This window comes from Drosophila biarmipes, chromosome X (assembly GCF_025231255.1).
Source record: "Drosophila biarmipes strain raj3 chromosome X, RU_DBia_V1.1, whole genome shotgun sequence".
Lineage (NCBI taxonomy): Eukaryota > Metazoa > Arthropoda > Insecta > Diptera > Drosophilidae > Drosophila > Drosophila biarmipes.
In genome coordinates, this window is record NC_066611.1 from 26,808,237 (window position 1) to 26,829,088 (window position 20,852).

At 37.3% G+C, this 20,852-nt stretch overlaps 2 protein-coding genes across 11 annotated transcripts in view; one reads left to right on the forward strand and one right to left on the reverse strand.

Moving 5' to 3' along the window:
• Nucleotides 1-20,852, reverse strand: part of LOC108024147 (uncharacterized protein CG43867) — a 76,587-nt gene that overhangs the window by 41,247 nt on the left and 14,488 nt on the right. For 7 of the 10 annotated variants that reach the window (XM_050889049.1, XM_044093291.2, XM_017093943.3 and 4 more), the window contains exons 2-3: nucleotides 14,413-15,254; nucleotides 12,827-12,919 (exon numbers count right to left, since the gene is read on the reverse strand). In XM_050889049.1, coding sequence (XP_050745006.1) covers nucleotides 12,827-12,919; nucleotides 14,413-15,243 — 924 coding nt within the window. In that variant the 5' untranslated portion in view covers nucleotides 15,244-15,254. Of the gene's footprint in view, nucleotides 1-4,351; nucleotides 4,519-12,826; nucleotides 12,920-14,412; nucleotides 15,255-20,852 lie in introns of those variants that run through there. The other 3 variants (XM_017093942.3, XM_017093946.3, XM_017093947.3) reach the window with 3 other exon arrangements.
• On the forward strand, nucleotides 1,113-2,060 carry LOC108024079 (seminase). Its single transcript, XM_017093854.3, has one exon. The coding sequence runs from the start codon at nucleotides 1,128-1,130 to the stop codon at nucleotides 1,884-1,886; it is 759 nt and encodes a 252-aa protein (XP_016949343.1). The 5' UTR covers nucleotides 1,113-1,127; the 3' UTR covers nucleotides 1,887-2,060.

A 20,852-nucleotide genomic window follows, 5' to 3' on the forward strand; every position in this document is an offset into this window, starting at 1 on the left:
AACAATGAAAAATGTTCGCATCCATAAACCGTTGTGTAAATAGATTCCCCATTAATAATATATAAATGTCATAACACCAAATAATAAAATAAAAATAATAATAAAATGTGAGCAAACATTTTAAATTGATCCAATATCTTTTTTGCTACACTGTGCACTTTCAGTTTGCCTCAAATAAAAAGAAATTAAATTAAGTGGCATGTTGTAGTTGGTTTGCCTGATTGGGATGTAATGTGATGTTGGAATGTGACCACGCATAAGTAACTTGCAGTCACCCTCACCGACGACCTATTAACGAATGTAGTCTGTCTGTCTTTTGAACTCTGCCCTCTAGGCCTCTTAAAAATTTCAAGTGTTAATTGTCTGCGAGCAGCAATAACATAGGGCATGGGTGTGGGTGTGAGAATGGTGAGGATTGAAGATTATAACCTGCAGACAACTGACATACCGCCGTGATACGAGTCAGGAATGACAAAGTTTGTTTTTTCGTTATTAACGTTCTGTGTTTTTGTACTAAACAGCATTCGTAGTCCAAAAGATTGGGTTTGATCATTAAATATGAATGACTCTTCATCCCACAAACTTTTATCGGTATTACATTTTATTTCCATACTAGTGGTCTTTAATTAACCACTTGGAAATGGTGTTATCACCCTAGTGATTATACCCGTTAGTCGTAAAGTAAAAGACTATACAAGATTCATCAGGAAGTATGTAACAGGTAGAAGAAATATTTTCCGGGCATATAAAGTATATAAATTCTTGATTAGGATCATTAGCTGAGTCGATCTAGTTATGTTTGTCTGTCCGTCCGTATGAGCGCTGAGATCTCAGAAACTATAAAGGCTAAAAATTCTCTCGCCCATAGCGCTATAACCGTCAAGCCCACACATTTTTTTATATCGCACTTCCCATACCTGAGTAACGGTTACCTGATAGTCGATGGAATCAAATATACCGTTATCTCTTGCTTGATGTATTGTACTCTTAGTTATTCTCAATAATAATTCGACCGAGTTATTTTAATAACTCCCCATAAACTTTGTGCAACCGCGTCGAATAGGAATCTTCACGGTTTCCACATCCATAGCTGATCGCATATGCTAAGCTATTTGCTTACTTGTACGATGGCAACCATAGTGAAGTTACAGCTTATACTCCTTTTGAACGCAATCAGGAGTGGAAATTCCCTCTATCAGGGAACGCGGGTTCATCAGCAAAATTTTGGCTACGCGCTACAGATCTACGATCCTAAGTTTATAGCAACCGGATCATTGTTCAGTGCCCGTTATATTTTAACAGTTGCACACTGCTTTAAAAGGAATACCAAACCAGAGGAGTTGTCAGTGCGAGCGGGTTACGATAAGATAGCTAGGGAATTCAGAGGCAGACCAGTGGCGGGATTCCTACGCCATCCGAAATTCTCACCTCAAACCCTGCGAAATGATATTGCCGTGCTAAGGGTCAAAGTGGCTATTGGATATTCGCGTAGAATTAACTATATAGCCCTTTGCTCGATGCCCTTCAGGCGCGATAAGGGTGCAAACCAACTGGCGATCGTAGGTTGGAGTTTGATGAATATCACCAATTCCCTGAAATCCATTAATGTCAGGGTAGAATTACAGAAAAACTGCCGTCATTGGTTTCCCCAATTGCCAGGCGGAGTGTCCTGCGCTTCGACCGCAAATGGGGAAGGACTGTGCTATGGAGACTCCGGGGATCCTCTGATCACCGGTGGTGAAATTTGTGGCCTGGCAATAGCCTTTCGGAGATGCGGCGATAAGCGATATCCCGCCCTGTTCACGGAAGTCTATTACCATCGGCCCTTTATTGCCCATGCTGTGCTCACATTGGACAGGGAAATGTTAAAAAAACCAAGGGGTTGAACTTTCCACACGCTAAATAGACTACGAAAAACAAACCACATTTTAGCTGAATGAAGTCTACATAAGCTTACAGGGCAGCTGGATGACTCACCTGCAAGAAGAGGCAAAGAAAAATTAAACTAAATAAAGAACTGAACAAGGCACATAAGAAATTTTCCCTTCTTTAAGTAGAAATACCCGTTACTCGCAGAGTAAAAGGGTATACAAGATTCGTCATAAAAGATATATATTCTTGATCAGCATTACTATACGAGTTTATTTAACCATTTCCGTCTGGCCTTCTGTCTGTTTCTACGCAATAGACTCTAAGCGCTGGACGTTATATGTTAAAAAACCCCAAATATATATATGTATATTTGTATACCCTTGCAGAGGGTATAATGATTTCAGTTAGAAGTTTGCAACGCAGTGAAGGAGACGTTTCCGACCCCATAAAGTATGTATATTATTAATCATCTGTCTGTCCGTTTCAACGCAAACTAGTCTCTCAGTTTTAAAGATCCGGATCGGACAACTATATCTTATAGCTCCCATAGGAACTATCGGGGAAAAAATTTAAAAAACATTGTAACTTTGGTGTTTTTTAACATATAACCTTCTAAGCTTGGAAATAACATTTTTTAATGAGTTCTGACGACGTTGAAATTTTTCCGGGGCTTAAAAGCGTGACTGTTTCTATGGCTGTTTAGGGTAAACAGTGAAATGTCCGCATATTTGGCACCATTACTCAAATTGCCATTATGCACGCGCATTGCCTTCGCCTCGGATTGTGCCAACCAGTAATCGAGCGCCCTGCTTTCCGATTTTCCACCATTATGACGGCCACAAATGCAATGCAGTAGAGTTTTCCCCCTTCCGTTTTTCAAACGGCAATGCGACAATCGCAGGTGGAAACGAGGGGGACAGAGGTAACTACAACCGCATAGAACGCTGCATTTTTCCGCTTTTCCCCTTTGGCACATGAGTTGAGTTCATTATCGCCTCTACAGATACACACTAGTTATACACTATATACATATATGAGACTCAGATTTGCATTGGCATTTTGAATTGCCAGTTTCTTTTTCGGTTTTGGGGGCACATTATAATTTATATTATTCGCATGCGGCCGGCAAAAGTTGTCACTTATTGTTTATGTGGAAAGGAGTGATTCCCCCTCTTTTTTGTGCGGGTGCGGTGTTCGTGTGGGTTACTCGGTACTGCTCCTCGTCTTAAAATGTTAAAAAACCAAATAGCTTTGCATATTTTTGTTGGGGCCTGGTGGAGAAACACAGGACAGGGATACCGGATTTTACGCTACGTTTGCAGAAGAGGCTAAAGATTTATGGCTTTGCGAAAGGAGACAGACAAAAGAAACCTACGGACAGCGAATAGTCGAAACAGACAAGAGCAAACAAAAACCACAGAAAAAGAAAGCAATCATACATTAAAAAACAGGGTAAAGAAGTTTAAAAGAGGCCGGGAAACCCTTGAGAAACTGGACAAAACAATGGCACTTCAAGAAAACCTTAAAGTTAAGGGAAGGTGGAGCCTAAAGATGCCCTCGAACCCAAAGAAGCGATGCGCTGATGTGCTTAGCCGTTGAAGGAGTTTGTAACAGTCCCTGCCTATTTACCTCTTGTTTGATTGGGAACCGAGTGGAAAAATAGACACACCTGTTGTAATTACTTACAGTTTTAAATTAAATTAAATATTGTAATTCAATTATAGATTTTCGGTCTTAGATAGTATTATTAGGAAAGAGGTATTGCAACATCTAACATAAAATTTGACCATATTTATATTATACACAGTAAATTTTGTAATTTTTATACCCTTGCCGAGGGTATAATGATTTCAATCAGAAGTTTGCAACGCAGTGAAGGAGACGTTTCTGACCCCATAAAGTATATATATTTTTGATCAGCGTCACAAGACGAGTCGATCTAGCCATGTCCGTCTGTCCGTCCGTTTCTACGTTAACTAGTCTCTCAGTTTTGAAGCTATCGGGCTAAAACTTTCTATTGCAGGTAGTATATAAGTCGGAACCAGCCGGTTCGGACCACTATATCTTATAGCTCCCATAGGAACCATCGGGGGAAAAATTAAAAAAAAAATTATACCTTTGGTGTTTTTTAACTTATAACCTCCTACGCTTGGAAATAACATTTGTTATTTGGTTTTGAATTTCGAATTAAATTTTATCAAAATCGGCCGACTATATCATATATCTGTCATAGGAACGATCGGAAAATAAGTCCGAAAAAATGAAATAAATATTATATATGTACGTACGGACAGACAGGAACGACCTGCAAGGGTGTAAAAACTTGAACTTGAAACACTTTAAAATTAAAAAAAAAAAAAAACACCTTTTCTGAAACTACGACATAGGTATTTCCATTTTAAATTACCTGAATTGATACAAAAATATATTAAACGTATGCATATAGATGTTTTAAATCGAAAAAATGAATGCAATTTACCTTTTTTAACATATCGTCCAGTGAATCCACGTCCAATCCGGCATAGTTGTTATTGAATTGACTGGAGGAGTTCGAAGAGTTGCTGGTGTACCGCTTCCGTCTACCCAAGGCTGGCGAGTTGACCAGCGAACTAGGTCCGCTAGAACCGGTATAGCCCAGTTGGGCAGAGGCCATTAGGGGGTAAAGCGATGGGTGGTGCAGCTGGTGGGGCAGCTGGTGGGGCAGCGAGTGACCAGTGGCCAAGTGGCTCACAGGACCCAGATGATGATGCGAACCACTAGGGGAACAACAAGTTGCTAAACAGGCAACTGGATTTTCTCCATTTGCCGCCGGAGGACCTGGTTGGGCACTTCTCACCGATGCCAAGGGCGAAGGTGGAGCCGTGTTGTGGTGCAACTGCAGGTGGAGCATCGGTGATCCATGGTGATGCAGATGGTGTTGCATGTGGATCGGTGACGGTGAACCGCTGTCCGTTGAAAAGCCCGCTGGGGTAGAGGAGGAGTTTTCCATAAGAGTGGTAGTCGAACTGGAGGATTCGATAATGGTGGTCGTGGTAGTGCTGACAGTGACTTCTATGTTGGTGGTGCCAGCACTAGCTTGGGTAGTTTGGGATAAGCCACTTCCCGATCCCGAAATGGGCCGATCTGCCTCTCTTTGCTTGGGCAAAAATGAAAGTTTGGATCCTGCGGCGTCCATTGGGGTCCCCTTCAGTATTTTCAGCCAGAGTTCGTTGTACTTATTAGGAGTCCTTTTTCACGGCTTACTGGTCACACACGGCACCCGTCCATTGCATAATTTGTGGTGCACATGAAACACACGAAAATCGCACTTTAACCTCTGCTGCAAACGGCACACGAATTGTTGCACTCTCTCGTTGCGTCTGGCATGCAAATTTATGTTGTCACTGTCATTTGCTTTTTTATAATTGCAGCCTGCATACTTGTAGGACTCGCCCACATGATTAATGGCCCCAAGAGGTTAGGGGCGTAAGGGGTTTAGAGAGGTGGCGTAAGGGTTAAGGCGTAGGCTGATATTACCGGCAGGAACATATTGTTGTAATTTTCCATAAATGCGACTAATCGAAAGGCGAATCAAAGGGAAATTGAATACCACAACGTCCAGCGCCATTAAAAACAAAAAAGGAAGATAACTTCGGCAAGCCGAAGTTTGTATACCCTTGCAATCATTATATTTCTGACCGTTTCTTTGACTGCTATATGTTAGAATCGTCCAAAAATGATACTCCCAATAGTATTAGACAACATGTCAAAAAACACCGAAGCTATAATTTGTTTTATTTTCTTTCCCCACCAATTTTCCGATCGTTCGTATGACAGCTTTATGATATAGTCGTTCGACTTTGAAAAAATTAAATTTAAAATTCAGAACTATTTAAAAAATGTTATTTTCAAGCATTACAAAAATTTATATATTTCCTATGAGAGCTATAAGATATAGTTGTCCAATCCGACTGGTTCCGAGTGGTTTGAGTAGAAGCGGACGTACAGAAGGACATGGCTGGATCGACTCCTCTAGTGATGCTGATCAAGAATTTGAATGGGAATAGTATTTAACTTAAACAAGAAAAGCTAATAGAAAAGTAAGATCCAAACAAGTTTAATCCGATAAAAAAATGCATGAAGGTCTAGCAACAAAGTTGGTAGAACGAGCATAGATGAACAAGAAAGAGTGTGACTTAACACACCAGACGTTGGACGAGTTGGCAATTTACAACAAGCAGCAATCAATTCCAGAGCATAAATAACTTAATTTCGCTTCGAAACCCCTTCAATGAGGCTAATCTTGTCCGGCCATCGATAAATAAAATGCAAAAGGAGTTGGTCAAGTGGCGGGATAAACCAGCGACAGATTGTGTTCGAATTAAGGGGGCGAGAGAGTTCATCCGGAGCTGGGTTAATAAACCTTTTTCCATCATGCGCGAGACATTGCTTGACTTAAAGCTGTCTGGGAAGTAATAAAAAAGAAAAAACAACGTACAGTTCAAACTATATAATAGCGGACAAGCCTTAAAATTCTAAGTGCAAAAAATCATATTGTATGCTAACAGTAAAAATAAAGGATTTTAAATTTTTGTTTCTTAACGAATAGTTCTGCCAACAGAGATCAGATTTCAAGTGACGTTCGTCGGAAAAAGGCAATGCAACAGCATTAGAAGCGAATGAGTGCTCATATATAAGTCAGGAAGAAAGGATGTAATGCATTTCAAGGGGTTTTAGCAGGGCGTCCTCGTTAGAACATGTCCACTGTACACCAGTGTGTGTATGGGCTCTTGTTGCCGGACTGGTGTCTGAACTTTTGTATCGTCCATTTAACAATGTGTGCCCCACACACACACAGACATACGGAATGCACAATAATGATGATACACATACACTCGTCGAAATACCAGAAAGTGGGATGAGGAGGTGGTGTCCCACCGTGGGCGGCACACAAGGGCCAGCAGCTCCTCTGCTTTGCTTTAGCCATGTGTGGCAGTTCTTGTAAGGACAAGCCGTTTTGGAATCTATATGGTCAGGACATAATTCACTAGAGATAATATACATACGTCACGTGTGTATGTAAAGAGGACTGACTTTAATATATATGTGTATGTGGCAGACAGGAGGCATGCAATTGCCTTAACGTACGCACACCAGCACACGAAGGCATATTAATGACACTAGCTGGAAATTTAAAGTCTGTGGAACAGAAAAACTCAAAACAAAAGTGCATCGGTAGGCAAATAGTTTCAATTCATGTTGGTTTAAGTCGAATTTTATATTCTGGCAAGAAAAGCTTGAAAAGTTATTGCACTTTTAAAGACTATAATGTTTTTTAATTAAGTGTATGTTTATTTTTATGTTTATTATTATTAAGACTTAAGATTTAAGACTAACTTCGACAGGCCATAGTTATTTTACCATTGCAGATCGACAGTCCGTGTGATAGCTATACGATTTGTTTACATATATTAAACCCAGAGTAAAGGTATAAAGTAATTAACAGGTAGAAGGAACTATTTTCTTGTTCTAGTTTGTGTAGAAACGAGTCTACCGTTGGTCAATGCTGATCAAAAATGTATAGACTGCAAGGGCAAAAAACATACAATCTACCCAGTTGTTCACAAAAGCCATTTTGATACATATTTAAATATATTAAGCTTTGTAGACATATGAAAAAGCAACAGAAAAAACTTAAACTTTAGTTTTCATAAACCATTTGATAGAAGAGGAAAAGTTAGATTCCTTTTTGGACGGATTTTATTTGCTAAAATCGGCATCTAAAAATGCGGCAAAAATGTATGGCTGCTTGCCTTTTTGCCTTCTCCCTCCAAATCCAACTAAAATATTTTGTACAATTTGGTAATATGTTATTATTCGCTTAAGCATTTTTTGTTCCATAGGCCAAACAAGAGAGCATGCAACAATTTTGCTGGCAAACAAATTTCACTGATCAATTTTTATTAGAAAAAAAAATTTTTAAAAAATTTGTGCATCCGATTTTACTTTTTCGCACAACGGACGACGAAATCGGAAAAGGGAGTTCGGACTTTTCGGCACGGACCACGCAACGCGTAACGCAGTCGAAGGCAAACTGATTGCCGTGTGCCATGCCATGGATACAAGGATGTGATTTACCGACCAACACAGCTAAAGCAAAAGCCACATTTACTCACTCGCGCTCTACTGAACAGCTGGCAGGGAATGCGCATGTTTGTGTGTTCGCGTGGGGAGTTCGCTTCGAGTGGTGATTTTTTCCAATTTCCTCGAATGAAAATAACGGTAAAAAATACGAAGGTCCTGCAGGTGGGACCTTTTAAGCGACAGGTGAGCCTTAGCGGGTTACTCCTGAGCAAATCATGTAATAAAGTTATTTTAAGTCTATAAGTATTTGATCAATATGAAATATATTACTTACAAATCCCTTTTAATAAAACAATAAAATCTAAAAGCCTTCAAGGAGTAAAAATCTGTAGAGACTTTAAATTTCCTATTTAAGTTAAAATTTATATAGTTGAGAAAAACTCCAAGTAATTGTACAAAAATATTTATTTCATGTTTATTTAAAATCACCTCTTACAAAATATTAAATACCTCACTTGAAATCGCATGTTTTAAAAGTTTTTTGTACTGCATTCAGTTCTAAACAAAAGAACCACTTCACTACGAGCGCCCAAAACCTCGACTTCGGAATTTCCCTGTATTCCTTGGTGCTGCCATGGTGAGTTAGGTGCTTCGGGCCTGCTGATTGCTCTTTCCTCAGCTTTACAGGACGCCTTCCTATAACACAATTTCCTGCTCTGATTGTGTACATTAAGCCAACACAAAAACACGCAAAAAAAGAAGTGGAAAAAACAAGGCGACATTCTCGTTCGATTAAAGCCACCAAAAAACCAAGTTCGCCTCATGTTTTGGCCGCCTGCGAATTTTAATGACTACGGTCGAGGAGGAACTGCCGGGTTTTTTCAGTTCCCCTTTGTACTTTTCCCGCCTCTATGTTCTTCGTTTACGGTTCGTGCTGCCAAACATGTTTGGATTTGAATTTTAAATTAAACGTCGTCGTCGTCAGCGAGCGATGATGATGACGACAACATGTCAACATCAAACCAAAGAGGAAAGTCCCTCTCATCCCACTCATCGTGGTTGTCGGGCATTAGTTGTCGCTATTGATTTTCGGCTGACCTTTTTTGCGGAGGGACGCAGATGCGAAGTGCGACCGAGTGCCAAACGGGGAAAATAAGTCCTGTCAGGAGCAACCGATTTAAGATTTCAGAGTCACTTTTTTGGAGGCCATAATTTAGAGAACAAATATTGGTTGTCACTATATTTTCAATGGAAAATTAAAAATTCATTGGGTTTTACAAGGTTTTGTAAATATTTTTATTAAATATGTTTGATTTAGGTCGCAAACTTAAATTTCCTTTATGTGCAGTAACAATAGCGTTAAGCTATAAGATACATTTTGCCAGGAAAAGCCCTAACATTCGCGTCAAGTGTGTATAGCGCATTTAATATTGAACAGATAAAGTCGTAGCTTGCTTAAATACAGCTAGCAAATTTAACAACTTTCATTCACACTTTTCTTTGTCTGTCAATTATTGAAATATCTTTTCAGGTAACAAAATCGGAATCACCCGTAGGGGAAAATACAAATACGGAATCTAATTGAATGCAAAAATATTCTGCGTTTAGCTTTCATTCCCTATTTACATTGGAGAATCTTACTCAGCTGGAGGCCAACTTGTTGAGTGATTAAGCCAGAACGCTTAACATGTTGGGCTCGCTGCTCGATAGATTTACATAAACGGAAAGACATACAAAACGAAAGGACACAGCGGGTTTATAACATCTATGTATTGCTCTTTTACCAGCCACTCGAGTAGTATCCATATTTATCTGACAGCATGTTTTTTTTGCACATTTTAACAAAACAACTTTAAAAATGTGGAAAAACAAACTCAACTAAAGTCCTTGCCGTATCTTGACAGCAACAAAAGCATATGAGGCATTGTCATACTTAATTAAAGTTAAACACGCTTTTGGGAATAATTCAAATGAATAAACGAGCGTGACCAGTATGTGTGCTGCATACACAAAATGAGTTTGTCGCGACAGAATTTCCTTTTATTTTCCTATAGAAGACCAAAAAAATGTCCTTAAACAGAAACATTCATTCAGAAAGCAGTTTTTTGTGCGTTTTCCTGGTCCATTGTGGCCAGTACGCCCATTCGAGAAGTGGGCGTGACAAATTATTTTGCATACCATCGTCGTCAGTTTTTATTTTTCCATTGTTTGGTATCTCAAAAAAAAAAAATCAAAAAGTCTTTATGCAAGGAAACTCAAACTCAATTTAAACCCCCCAACACTTGGTAAACTGAGGAGAAGCCATTAAAATCCTACCTATGCTTCACAAATGTTCACTAATTATTGACATGGCCAAAGAGTTACGAAAGATTCATCTTCTAATTGCTCAAATAATTGGATCAAGTTTCAAAACCTAGCCCGTGGGAATTTCGCATAGCATTGATGCCCAATTTATGCCGAGACAAGAAGTTGTCAAAAACTTAAATTAGGCACAAAAGGAAAAGCATGAAGTATCTCACCTTTGGTAGCTGTCACTGGCGGTTTTGCAATTAAAGCGCAACCTACCCGCTATTTCAGTATATATTATATGGGCGGCAGACAGATTTAAGCATTTAAACCGTTTGTGGGAGTTAGAGTGGGCGTAACAAAATTTTTTTTTGGTCAATCAATATAAATTGATGAAACGAATACATTTTTGCGAAAAATTCGAAATTTCTAGTATGAAAAGTCGGTTTGTGGGCGTTAGAGTGGGCGTGGTCAGTCGATAGGTATTGATGAGACAAATACATTTCAGCTAAAATTGTTTTCTTTCATAAAAACTGTAGGCGCTACAGATTTTCGCGGATTATGGGCGTGATACAGTGCTAAAAGAGCCAAGGAATCTACATGCCAAGACTGAATATTCTATCTCTTACAGTTTGCGAGATCTCAGCGGACTGACGGACATAGCTAGATCGACTCGGCTAGTGATCCTGATCAAGACTATACGAGAATGTACTTTATGGGGTCGGAAACGCTTCCTTCTACCTTCTACCTATACTTTCCGACGAATCTAGTACACCCTTTTACTCTTTGAGTAATTCCAAGGGCAGTGCTCCTTTGTTTATATTTGTCTGTTTTAAAATAAGTTGAAATGGAAGACTAGATAAAGTTGAAATGGATGACTAGGCTACCGGTCGTTTGCCTCTTAGCACTGCTTTCAACGCGTTAACGCGCTTTTCAAACACACAGAAAGAGGTATGCGGTGTCAGGGGGTCCGGCACATCGGTTAAACAATGACAGCTTATGGCTGATGGCGGCACTCTAATGTGGCCACTTTTGGCGTTGGTGGTAGTCGTTTGACGGCCATACGATGTTTAATGTGCAAGCAATCATGGCTAGCGGGTCTTGCAGGTTTATGGATGTTTTCCATCAAAAGAGTAAACCTCATCTCAGGGATCCCCGAAAATAGCCATTACCAAGTGAGCAGTAAATGGCATCAAGCCGAAAAAGTTATAGTTACTTAATGCGACCTAACTTAAAAAAAAACATTAAGGCCTGTAAGGCCAGACATATATGGTAATTGTAAGTTAATCTTAATTTGACATGGTTTCATAAATCTATTTTGTTGTTGTTAAAAAAAACTTTAATGGTTTAATCCAACATTTATCTTTTTTTTTATCTCTACTTCCCCAGCAAAATTTAATTGCCGAAATTTGTTGTGCTGAAATTTGGCAACAGTGCTGCTTGGCCCAGACTCTTGGTTTTCTTTCACTCCTCTATAAATTTGTTTTATTCAGCGGCTTGTTGTTTTCGGATGGCTCTGTTAATAAACTTCAATTTTATTATCCAAGAATGTTGCAATATTATGCTTCCCCCTAATTTCAAAGCTTTGCACGTTGTTGCCAAAGGCAATAGACCTCTTCCCCGTATTTATCCCACTGTCCTGGCGAAATTCTTTAAACTGAAGAATCTTCGGCTTGGACTTGCTCTTCTTTCTGGACTTATTTACCTGATCCCGTATCCCTATCAAAGTGACGACTATAAAATTATACCATAAGTCCAAAATTCAAAATAAAAAACCCTTTTTTTTGCTAATTATAACCTCGCAAGGAAAACATTTTCATGTTAAAGAAAAAAGTTTTTATCACATGCAGGGAAAAACTGTCAGTTTGTAACATTACCTTTTAAATTTTGATGCACCTTTACATATATACGAGTTTTAATTAGAAAATCTGTTTACCATTGCGATTATTAAACATTCTGTAAATGCACCGCAAATAATATTTGATGCGAAAAAAATTAAGCAAGGAGCTCAAGAGCTAGTGGGTTGTGACCAGATAATGTACGTTTAGTGGAAATAATATAAAATGTATGATGCACATGAATTTAAGATTTTAAAAAGTTGAAAGGTCAAATGAGAGGAGGTCGAGAAAGATAGCCAAAACTCATACGACAAAAAGTGAAAGATAGTATGGTTCCTCAAAAGTATGCAACAGAAATCGTTGAGCTAAAAACACATTCTCTACCAAATCCTGTATCCGACACTTACCAATAGCCAAACCAAATATGGCATTTTCGGAGACAGTAAGTTCTCATTTGAAAATAATTAGTTCAATAAATAGTTTAATTCATATAGTTTTTGCATTAGACCTTTTCGTCAAAAGCCTATTGACATAATTAAACTAATAATGAGCCAAGATAAAGATTCCCTCTCATTTTTCGCATCCACATGTGTCACACGAAACAGTGCACTATCTTTAGGATAAGTGGAAATATTATGGTAATTAATGTTTGTGCTTGTCGCTGTGTTGCTTTTTACTTATTAACTTATTTAGGCGTATTATCAGACACCCCAAAGGGACCCACATTAGGCGCTAGCTGGTCCACCCTCTCCGTATCAGTTACTTACCTTTTCACGAAGCATGTCGCGTATACGACCCGCCTGATTCTTGGATCGGTGCAGTTCCAGTTGCAACTCCAAACATCGTTCTTGCCAATTAATCTGCATGTTGGAAAAAAATCAGAAAAGAGAAAATAGAAAGAAAAAGTTAAGCTGAGAATAGTTTGTTATTTTTATACTCGTTACTTGTAGAGAAAAGGGAAGGAAGCGTTTCCAGCCCTATAAAGAATATATATATATGAGCAGAATCACTAGCCGAGTCGATCTAGCAATGTCCGTCTGTCCGTATGTACGCTAAAACGTGGCAGACTTGGCATGCAGATTCGTGGGCTTCCTACGCAGCCCAAGTTTGTTTCATCGGGGTGCCACGCCCACTCTAACGCCCACAATACGCGAAATCCATAGCGCCTACAGTTTTAGTAATAGAAAAGGCATTTTAACTGAAATTTATTTGTCCAATCAATACCTATCGACTGATCACAAAAAATTTGTGCCACCCACTTCATTAATCAATTAATTAGATTGATATATTTATTTACTGTATATAAATATACATTTTAGCAGAACACCAACGCTTTTTAGGATAGCTTAAGCTTAGTCCATTTTATAAAACTCGAAATATTCAAATCTTAAAAATAAAATAACACAGAGTAGGTGAAGTTAGCTTCGGCAAGCCGAAGTTTCTATATCCTTGAAGTTATAAGAAATAATCAACGTTAGTAACACCATGTGATATTTTTAAGGATTGTTACTGGCTTCAGTAATATTAAAAAAAAATATTTCAATATTTCTCCGACTGTTTTTTTTGACAGCTATATGTTAGAGTCGTCCGATTTTTAATAATTTTAATTCGAAATTCTTAAAAGTATAAAAATTATATTCCCCATATTATAAGATAATATGTCAAAAAACACCGAAGTTATAATTTCTTTCATATTATTTTCCCACCAATTTTCCGATTCTTCCTATGACTGCATATAGTCGTCCGATTTTGATCAAATTAATTTCGAAATTCAGAATAAATTAAAAAATGGTATTTCCAAGCAGAGGAAGTTATATATTAAAAAAATATATTTTTAGTTTTAGAACTAATTAAAAATTTCCACGCGTTAAACGGTATGTTAACAAACCCTAAAAATATAAATTTTTTAAATTGTTTCCCAGATAGTTCCTATGGGAGCTATAAGATATAGTTGTCCGACCCGGCTGGTTCCGACTAATATACTACCTGCAACAGAAAAAAGAATGTTTTGAAAGTTTCAGCCCGATAGCTTTAAAACTGAGAGACTAGTTTGCGTAGAAACGTACGTACTGACGGACAAACGGACATGGCTAGATCGACTCGACCTGTGATGCTGATCAAGAATATATATACTTTATGGGGTCGGAAACGTCTCCATCACTGCGTTACACCCTGACTGAAACCAACGTACCCTCTGCAAGGGTATAAAAATGACAAAGCAATAATCCCTTTTAGTTATTTATTTTTAAGTGATTACTATGGTAGGTTTACCGACTTATAACGCATTGACAGATGGAAAGACGTCAGTCCGACACTGAGTTCTTTTTAACTTACATAAGTTATTTTAACTCACCTCCGGCAGTGCTTGTCCGTAGTTGTTCACCTGGTGGACATCCAGGTTTTCAGTGAGCGTCGAAAAGTGTGGCCATGGGGCATCCGGTGTATCCAGAGCTGCCAGCAGGGGATTTACATTGGATTGAACCGTGGCAGTCGAATCCCTTGGCGGACGATCCCTTGGCTGTTGATCTGTCTTCACCGGTTTTGGCTTGGCTGGAATGGGAGGTGGAGGTGGCATACGACGGGGCAACAACCTGGGGCTATTCGGTGTAGACGTAGTGGCACCAGTTGCTCCCGTTCCTTCGGTAGCAAAACGACCCTGAGCCAGTGGTATTTGACCGCTAAAAGAGGTGGCTCTTTTGGGTAACAGCGGTGATCCCTGTAGCGATTGTGAGCCAGATAGGCAGCCGCGTGACCCGCCTCCGCCTAATTTAGTGGGTAGCGAGGGAGGCTGACTGTGATGATGGAGGGTGTGCACTTGTTGATGGTGTTGCTTATGGTGGTGGTGATACAAATGCGATGGAAAGGTGTGCAGGTAGCCACTGTGGGCGATATCTTGTGGGCGCAGCAAATAGTTGTGGGCGTGGTTGTAGTACTGCAATGTATTAGAAGGGCTGGCCACACCGAAACAAGGCGTGGCCCGCCCAGAAGTGGATGCAGAAACACTAGCCGATGGCGATGGCGATGAGGAGGCGGATCTTCTTTGCTGTTTTGCAGTGGAATGCTGTGTATGAAGATGCAGCTGCGATTGCAGTTGCTCTTGGGAACGCCGTTGCTGCTGCTGCTGGAGATTGGTCAATGTATCGAAGATTTGAGATAGGCGACCCAGAGGAACTTCGTCAGACATTGAAGCCACAGCTAAAAATGTTCCAGAAAATAAAAACATACTTCAATTAGAATATTCACTTAAGTTCAATAATATTTACAATTTATATTGTACATAGCAGAATTATAATAAAATATGAATATTTAAGTTGCAATATATTTTTCTTTTTTATTTATTTATAGAGTACCTTTTGGCAACAAGCAAATTAACACTAATATGATATGCCTATTTCACGAAATCAATTCATTAAATGAATTATAGATTAATAAAAAAATTAAACACAAACTCATAGAGGTATCACCCTACTTAATTGGTAACCAGTTATACAAGTTATGGATTATAGACGTACAGTTTGATTTGTACTCTCTTTTAAACGAAATATTCTAATGCACATTTTCAAAGAATTTAAACACAAACTCATATTAGAAGGTTTCTAAATCGGTATTTAATTACTCAAGTTATGAATCGAAGAAATGCAGTTTTGCTTTCTCAATATGGAAGTCATCGGAATTACCGAAAATCTGAACATGAAAATCAGCTCAAATTTGGACTCTGTTTTAAACGAAATATTTTAATGCAGATTTTCAAAGAATTGAAACACAAACTCATAGAGGTATCAACCTTCTAATTCGGTGTTCAATTACTCCAGTTATGAATCGAAGAAATGCAGTTTTGCTTTCTCAATATGGAAGTCATCGGAGTTACCGATAATCTGAACATGAAAATCAGCTCAAATTTGGAATCTCTTTATAACGAAATATTTTAATGCAGATTTTCAAAAGAATTGAAACACAAACTCATAGAGGTATCAACCTTCTAATTCGGTGTTCAATTACTCCAGTTATGAATCGAAGAAATGCAGTTTTGCTTTCTCAATATGGAAGTCATCGGAATTACCGAAAATCTGAACATGAAAATCAGCTCAAATTTGGACTCTCTTTTAAACGAAATATTTTAATGCAGATTTTCAAAGAATTGAAACACAAACTCATAGAGGTATCAACCTTCTAATTCGGTGTTCAATTACTCCAGTTATGAATCGAAGAAATGCAGTTTTGCTTTCTCAATATAAAAGCCATTGGAGTTACCGATAATCTGAACATGAAAATCAGCTCAAATTTGGACTCTCTTTTAAACGAAATATTTTAATGCAGAATTTTAAAGAACTGAAACACAAACTCATAGAGGTATCAACCTTCTAATTCGGTGTTCAATTACTCCAGTTATGAATCGAAGAAATGCAGTTTTGCTTTCTCAATATGGAAGTCATCGGAATTACCGAAAATCTGAACATGAAAATCAGCTCAAATTTGGACTCTCTTTTAAACGAAATATTTTAATGCAGATTTTCAAAGAATTGAAACACAAACTCATAGAGGTATCAACCTTCTAATTCGGTGTTCAATTACTCCAGTTATGAATCGAAGAAATGCAGTTTTGCTTTCTCAATATGGAAGTCATCGGAGTTACCGATAATCTGAACATGAAAATCAGCTCAAATTTGGAATCTCTTTATAACGAAATATTTTAATGCAGATTTTCAAAAGAATTGAAACACAAACTCATAGAGGTATCAACCTTCTAATTCGGTGTTCAATTACTCCAGTTATGAATCGAAGAAATGCAGTTTTGCTTTCTCAATATGGAAGTCATCGGAATTACCGAAAATCTGAACATGAAAATCAGCTCAAATTTGGACTCTCTTTTAAACGAAATATTTTAATGCAGATTTTCAAAGAATTGAAACACAAACTCATAGAGGTATCAACCTTCTAATTCGGTGTTCAATTACTCCAGTTATGAATCGAAGAAATGCAGTTTTGCTTTCTCAATATAAAAGCCATTGGAGTTACCGATAATCTGAACATGAAAATCAGCTCAAATTTGGACTCTCTTTTAAACGAAATATTTTAATGCAGATTTTCAAAGAATTGAAACACAAACTCATAGAGGTATCAACCTTCTAATTCGGTGTTCAATTACTCCAGTTATGAATCGAAGAAATGCAGTTTTGCTTTCTCAATATGGAAGTCATCGGAATTACCGAAAATCTGAACATGAAAATCAGCTCAAATTTGGACTCTCTTTTAAACGAAATATTTTAATGCAGATTTTCAAAGAATTGAAACACAAACTCATAGAGGTATAAACCTTCTAATTCGGTGTTCAATTACTCCAGTTATGAATCGAAGAAATGCAGTTTTGCTTTCTCAATATGGAAGTCATCGGAGTTACCGATAATCTGAACATGAAAATCAGCTCAAATTTGGAATCTCTTTATAACGAAATATTTTAATGCAGATTTTCAAAAGAATTGAAACACAAACTCATAGAGGTATCAACCTTCTAATTCGGTGTTCAATTACTCCAGTTATGAATCGAAGAAATGCAGTTTTGCTTTCTCAATATGGAAGTCATCGGAATTACCGAAAATCTGAACATGAAAATCAGCTCAAATTTGGACTCTCTTTTAAACGAAATATTTTAATGCAGATTTTCAAAGAATTGAAACACAAACTCATAGAGGTATCAACCTTCTAATTCGGTGTTCAATTACTCCAGTTATGAATCGAAGAAATGCAGTTTTGCTTTCTCAATATAAAAGCCATTGGAGTTACCGATAATCTGAACATGAAAATCAGCTCAAATTTGGACTCTCTTTTAAACGAAATATTTTAATGCAGATTTTCAAAGAATTGAAACACAAACTCATAGAGGTATCAACCTTCTAATTCGGTGTTCAATTACTCCAGTTATGAATCGAAGAAATGCAGTTTTGCTTTCTCAATATGGAAGTCATCGGAATTACCGAAAATCTGAACATGAAAATCAGCTCAAATTTGGACTCTCTTTTAAACGAAATATTTTAATGCAGATTTTCAAAGAATTGAAACACAAACTCATAGAGGTATAAACCTTCTAATTCGGTGTTCAATTACTCCAGTTATGAATCGAAGAAATGCAGTTTTGCTTTCTCAATATGGAAGTCATCGGAGTTACCGATAATCTGAACATGAAAATCAGCTCAAATTTGGAATCTCTTTATAACGAAATATTTTAATGCAGATTTTCAAAAGAATTGAAACACAAACTCATAGAGGTATCAACCTTCTAATTCGGTGTTCAATTACTCCAGTTATGAATCGAAGAAATGCAGTTTTGCTTTCTCAATATGGAAGTCATCGGAATTACCGAAAATCTGAACATGAAAATCAGCTCAAATTTGGACTCTCTTTTAAACGAAATATTTTAATGCAGATTTTCAAAGAATTGAAACACAAACTCATAGAGGTATCAACCTTCTAATTCGGTGTTCAATTACTCCAGTTATGAATCGAAGAAATGCAGTTTTGCTTTCTCAATATGGAAGTCATCGGAGTTACCGATAATCTGAACATGAAAATCAGCTCAAATTTGGAATCTCTTTATAACGAAATATTTTAATGCAGATTTTCAAAAGAATTGAAACACAAACTCATAGAGGTATCAACCTTCTAATTCGGTGTTCAATTACTCCAGTTATGAATCGAAGAAATGCAGTTTTGCTTTCTCAATATGGAAGTCATCGGAATTACCGAAAATCTGAACATGAAAATCAGCTCAAATTTGGACTCTCTTTTAAACGAAATATTTTAATGCAGATTTTCAAAGAATTGAAACACAAACTCATAGAGGTATCAACCTTCTAATTCGGTGTTCAATTACTCCAGTTATGAATCGAAGAAATGCAGTTTTGCTTTCTCAATATAAAAGCCATTGGAGTTACCGATAATCTGAACATGAAAATCAGCTCAAATTTGGACTCTCTTTTAAACGAAATATTTTAATGCAGATTTTCAAAGAATTGAAACACAAACTCATAGAGGTATCAACCTTCTAATTCGGTGTTCAATTACTCCAGTTATGAATCGAAGAAATGCAGTTTTGCTTTCTCAATATGGAAGTCATCGGAATTACCGAAAATCTGAACATGAAAATCAGCTCAAATTTGGACTCTCTTTTAAACGAAATATTTTAATGCAGATTTTCAAAGAATTGAAACACAAACTCATAGAGGTATAAACCTTCTAATTCGGTGTTCAATTACTCCAGTTATGAATCGAAGAAATGCAGTTTTGCTTTCTCAATATGGAAGTCATCGGAGTTACCGATAATCTGAACATGAAAATCAGCTCAAATTTGGAATCTCTTTATAACGAAATATTTTAATGCAGATTTTCAAAAGAATTGAAACACAAACTCATAGAGGTATCAACCTTCTAATTCGGTGTTCAATTACTCCAGTTATGAATCGAAGAAATGCAGTTTTGCTTTCTCAATATGGAAGTCATCGGAATTACCGAAAATCTGAACATGAAAATCAGCTCAAATTTGGACTCTCTTTTAAACGAAATATTTTAATGCAGATTTTCAAAGAATTGAAACACAAACTCATAGAGGTATCAACCTTCTAATTCGGTGTTCAATTACTCCAGTTATGAATCGAAGAAATGCAGTTTTGCTTTCTCAATATAAAAGCCATTGGAGTTACCGATAATCTGAACATGAAAATCAGCTCAAATTTGGAATCTCTTTATAACGAAATATTTTAATGCAGATTTTCAAAAGAATTGAAACACAAACTCATAGAGGTATCAACCTTCTAATTCGGTGTTCAATTACTCCAGTTATGAATCGAAGAAATGCAGTTTTGCTTTCTCAATATGGAAGTCATCGGAATTACCGAAAATCTGAACATGAAAATCAGCTCAAATTTGGACTCTCTTTTAAACGAAATATTTTAATGCAGATTTTCAAAGAATTGAAACACAAACTCATAGAGGTATCAACCTTCTAATTCGGTGTTCAATTACTCCAGTTATGAATCGAAGAAATGCAGTTTTGCTTTCTCAATATAAAAGCCATTGGAGTTACCGATAATCTGAACATGAAAATCAGCTCAAATTTGGACTCTCTTTTAAACGAAATATTTTAATGCAGATTTTCAAAGAATTGAAACACAAACTCATAGAGGTATCAACCTTCTAATTCGGTGTTCAATTACTCCAGTTATGAATCGAAGAAATGCAGTTTTGCTTTCTCAATATGGAAGTCATCGGAATTACCGAAAATCTGAACATGAAAATCAGCTCAAATTTGGACTCTGTTTTAAACGAAATATTTTAATGCAGATTTTCAAAGAATTGAAACACAAACTCATAGAGGTATAAACCTTCTAATTCGGTGTTCAATTACTCCAGTTATGAATCGAAGAAATGCAGTTTTGCTTTCTCAATATGGAAGTCATCGGAGTTACCGATAATCTGAACATGAAAATCAGCTCAAATTTGGAATCTCTTTATAACGAAATATTTTAATGCAGATTTTCAAAAGAATTGAAACACAAACTCATAGAGGTATCAACCTTCTAATTCGGTGTTCAATTACTCCAGTTATGAATCGAAGAAATGCAGTTTTGCTTTCTCAATATGGAAGTCATCGGAATTACCGAAAATCTGAACATGAAAATCAGCTCAAATTTGGACTCTCTTTTAAACGAAATATTTTAATGCAGATTTTCAAAGAATTGAAACACAAACTCATAGAGGTATCAACCTTCTAATTCGGTGTTCAATTACTCCAGTTATGAA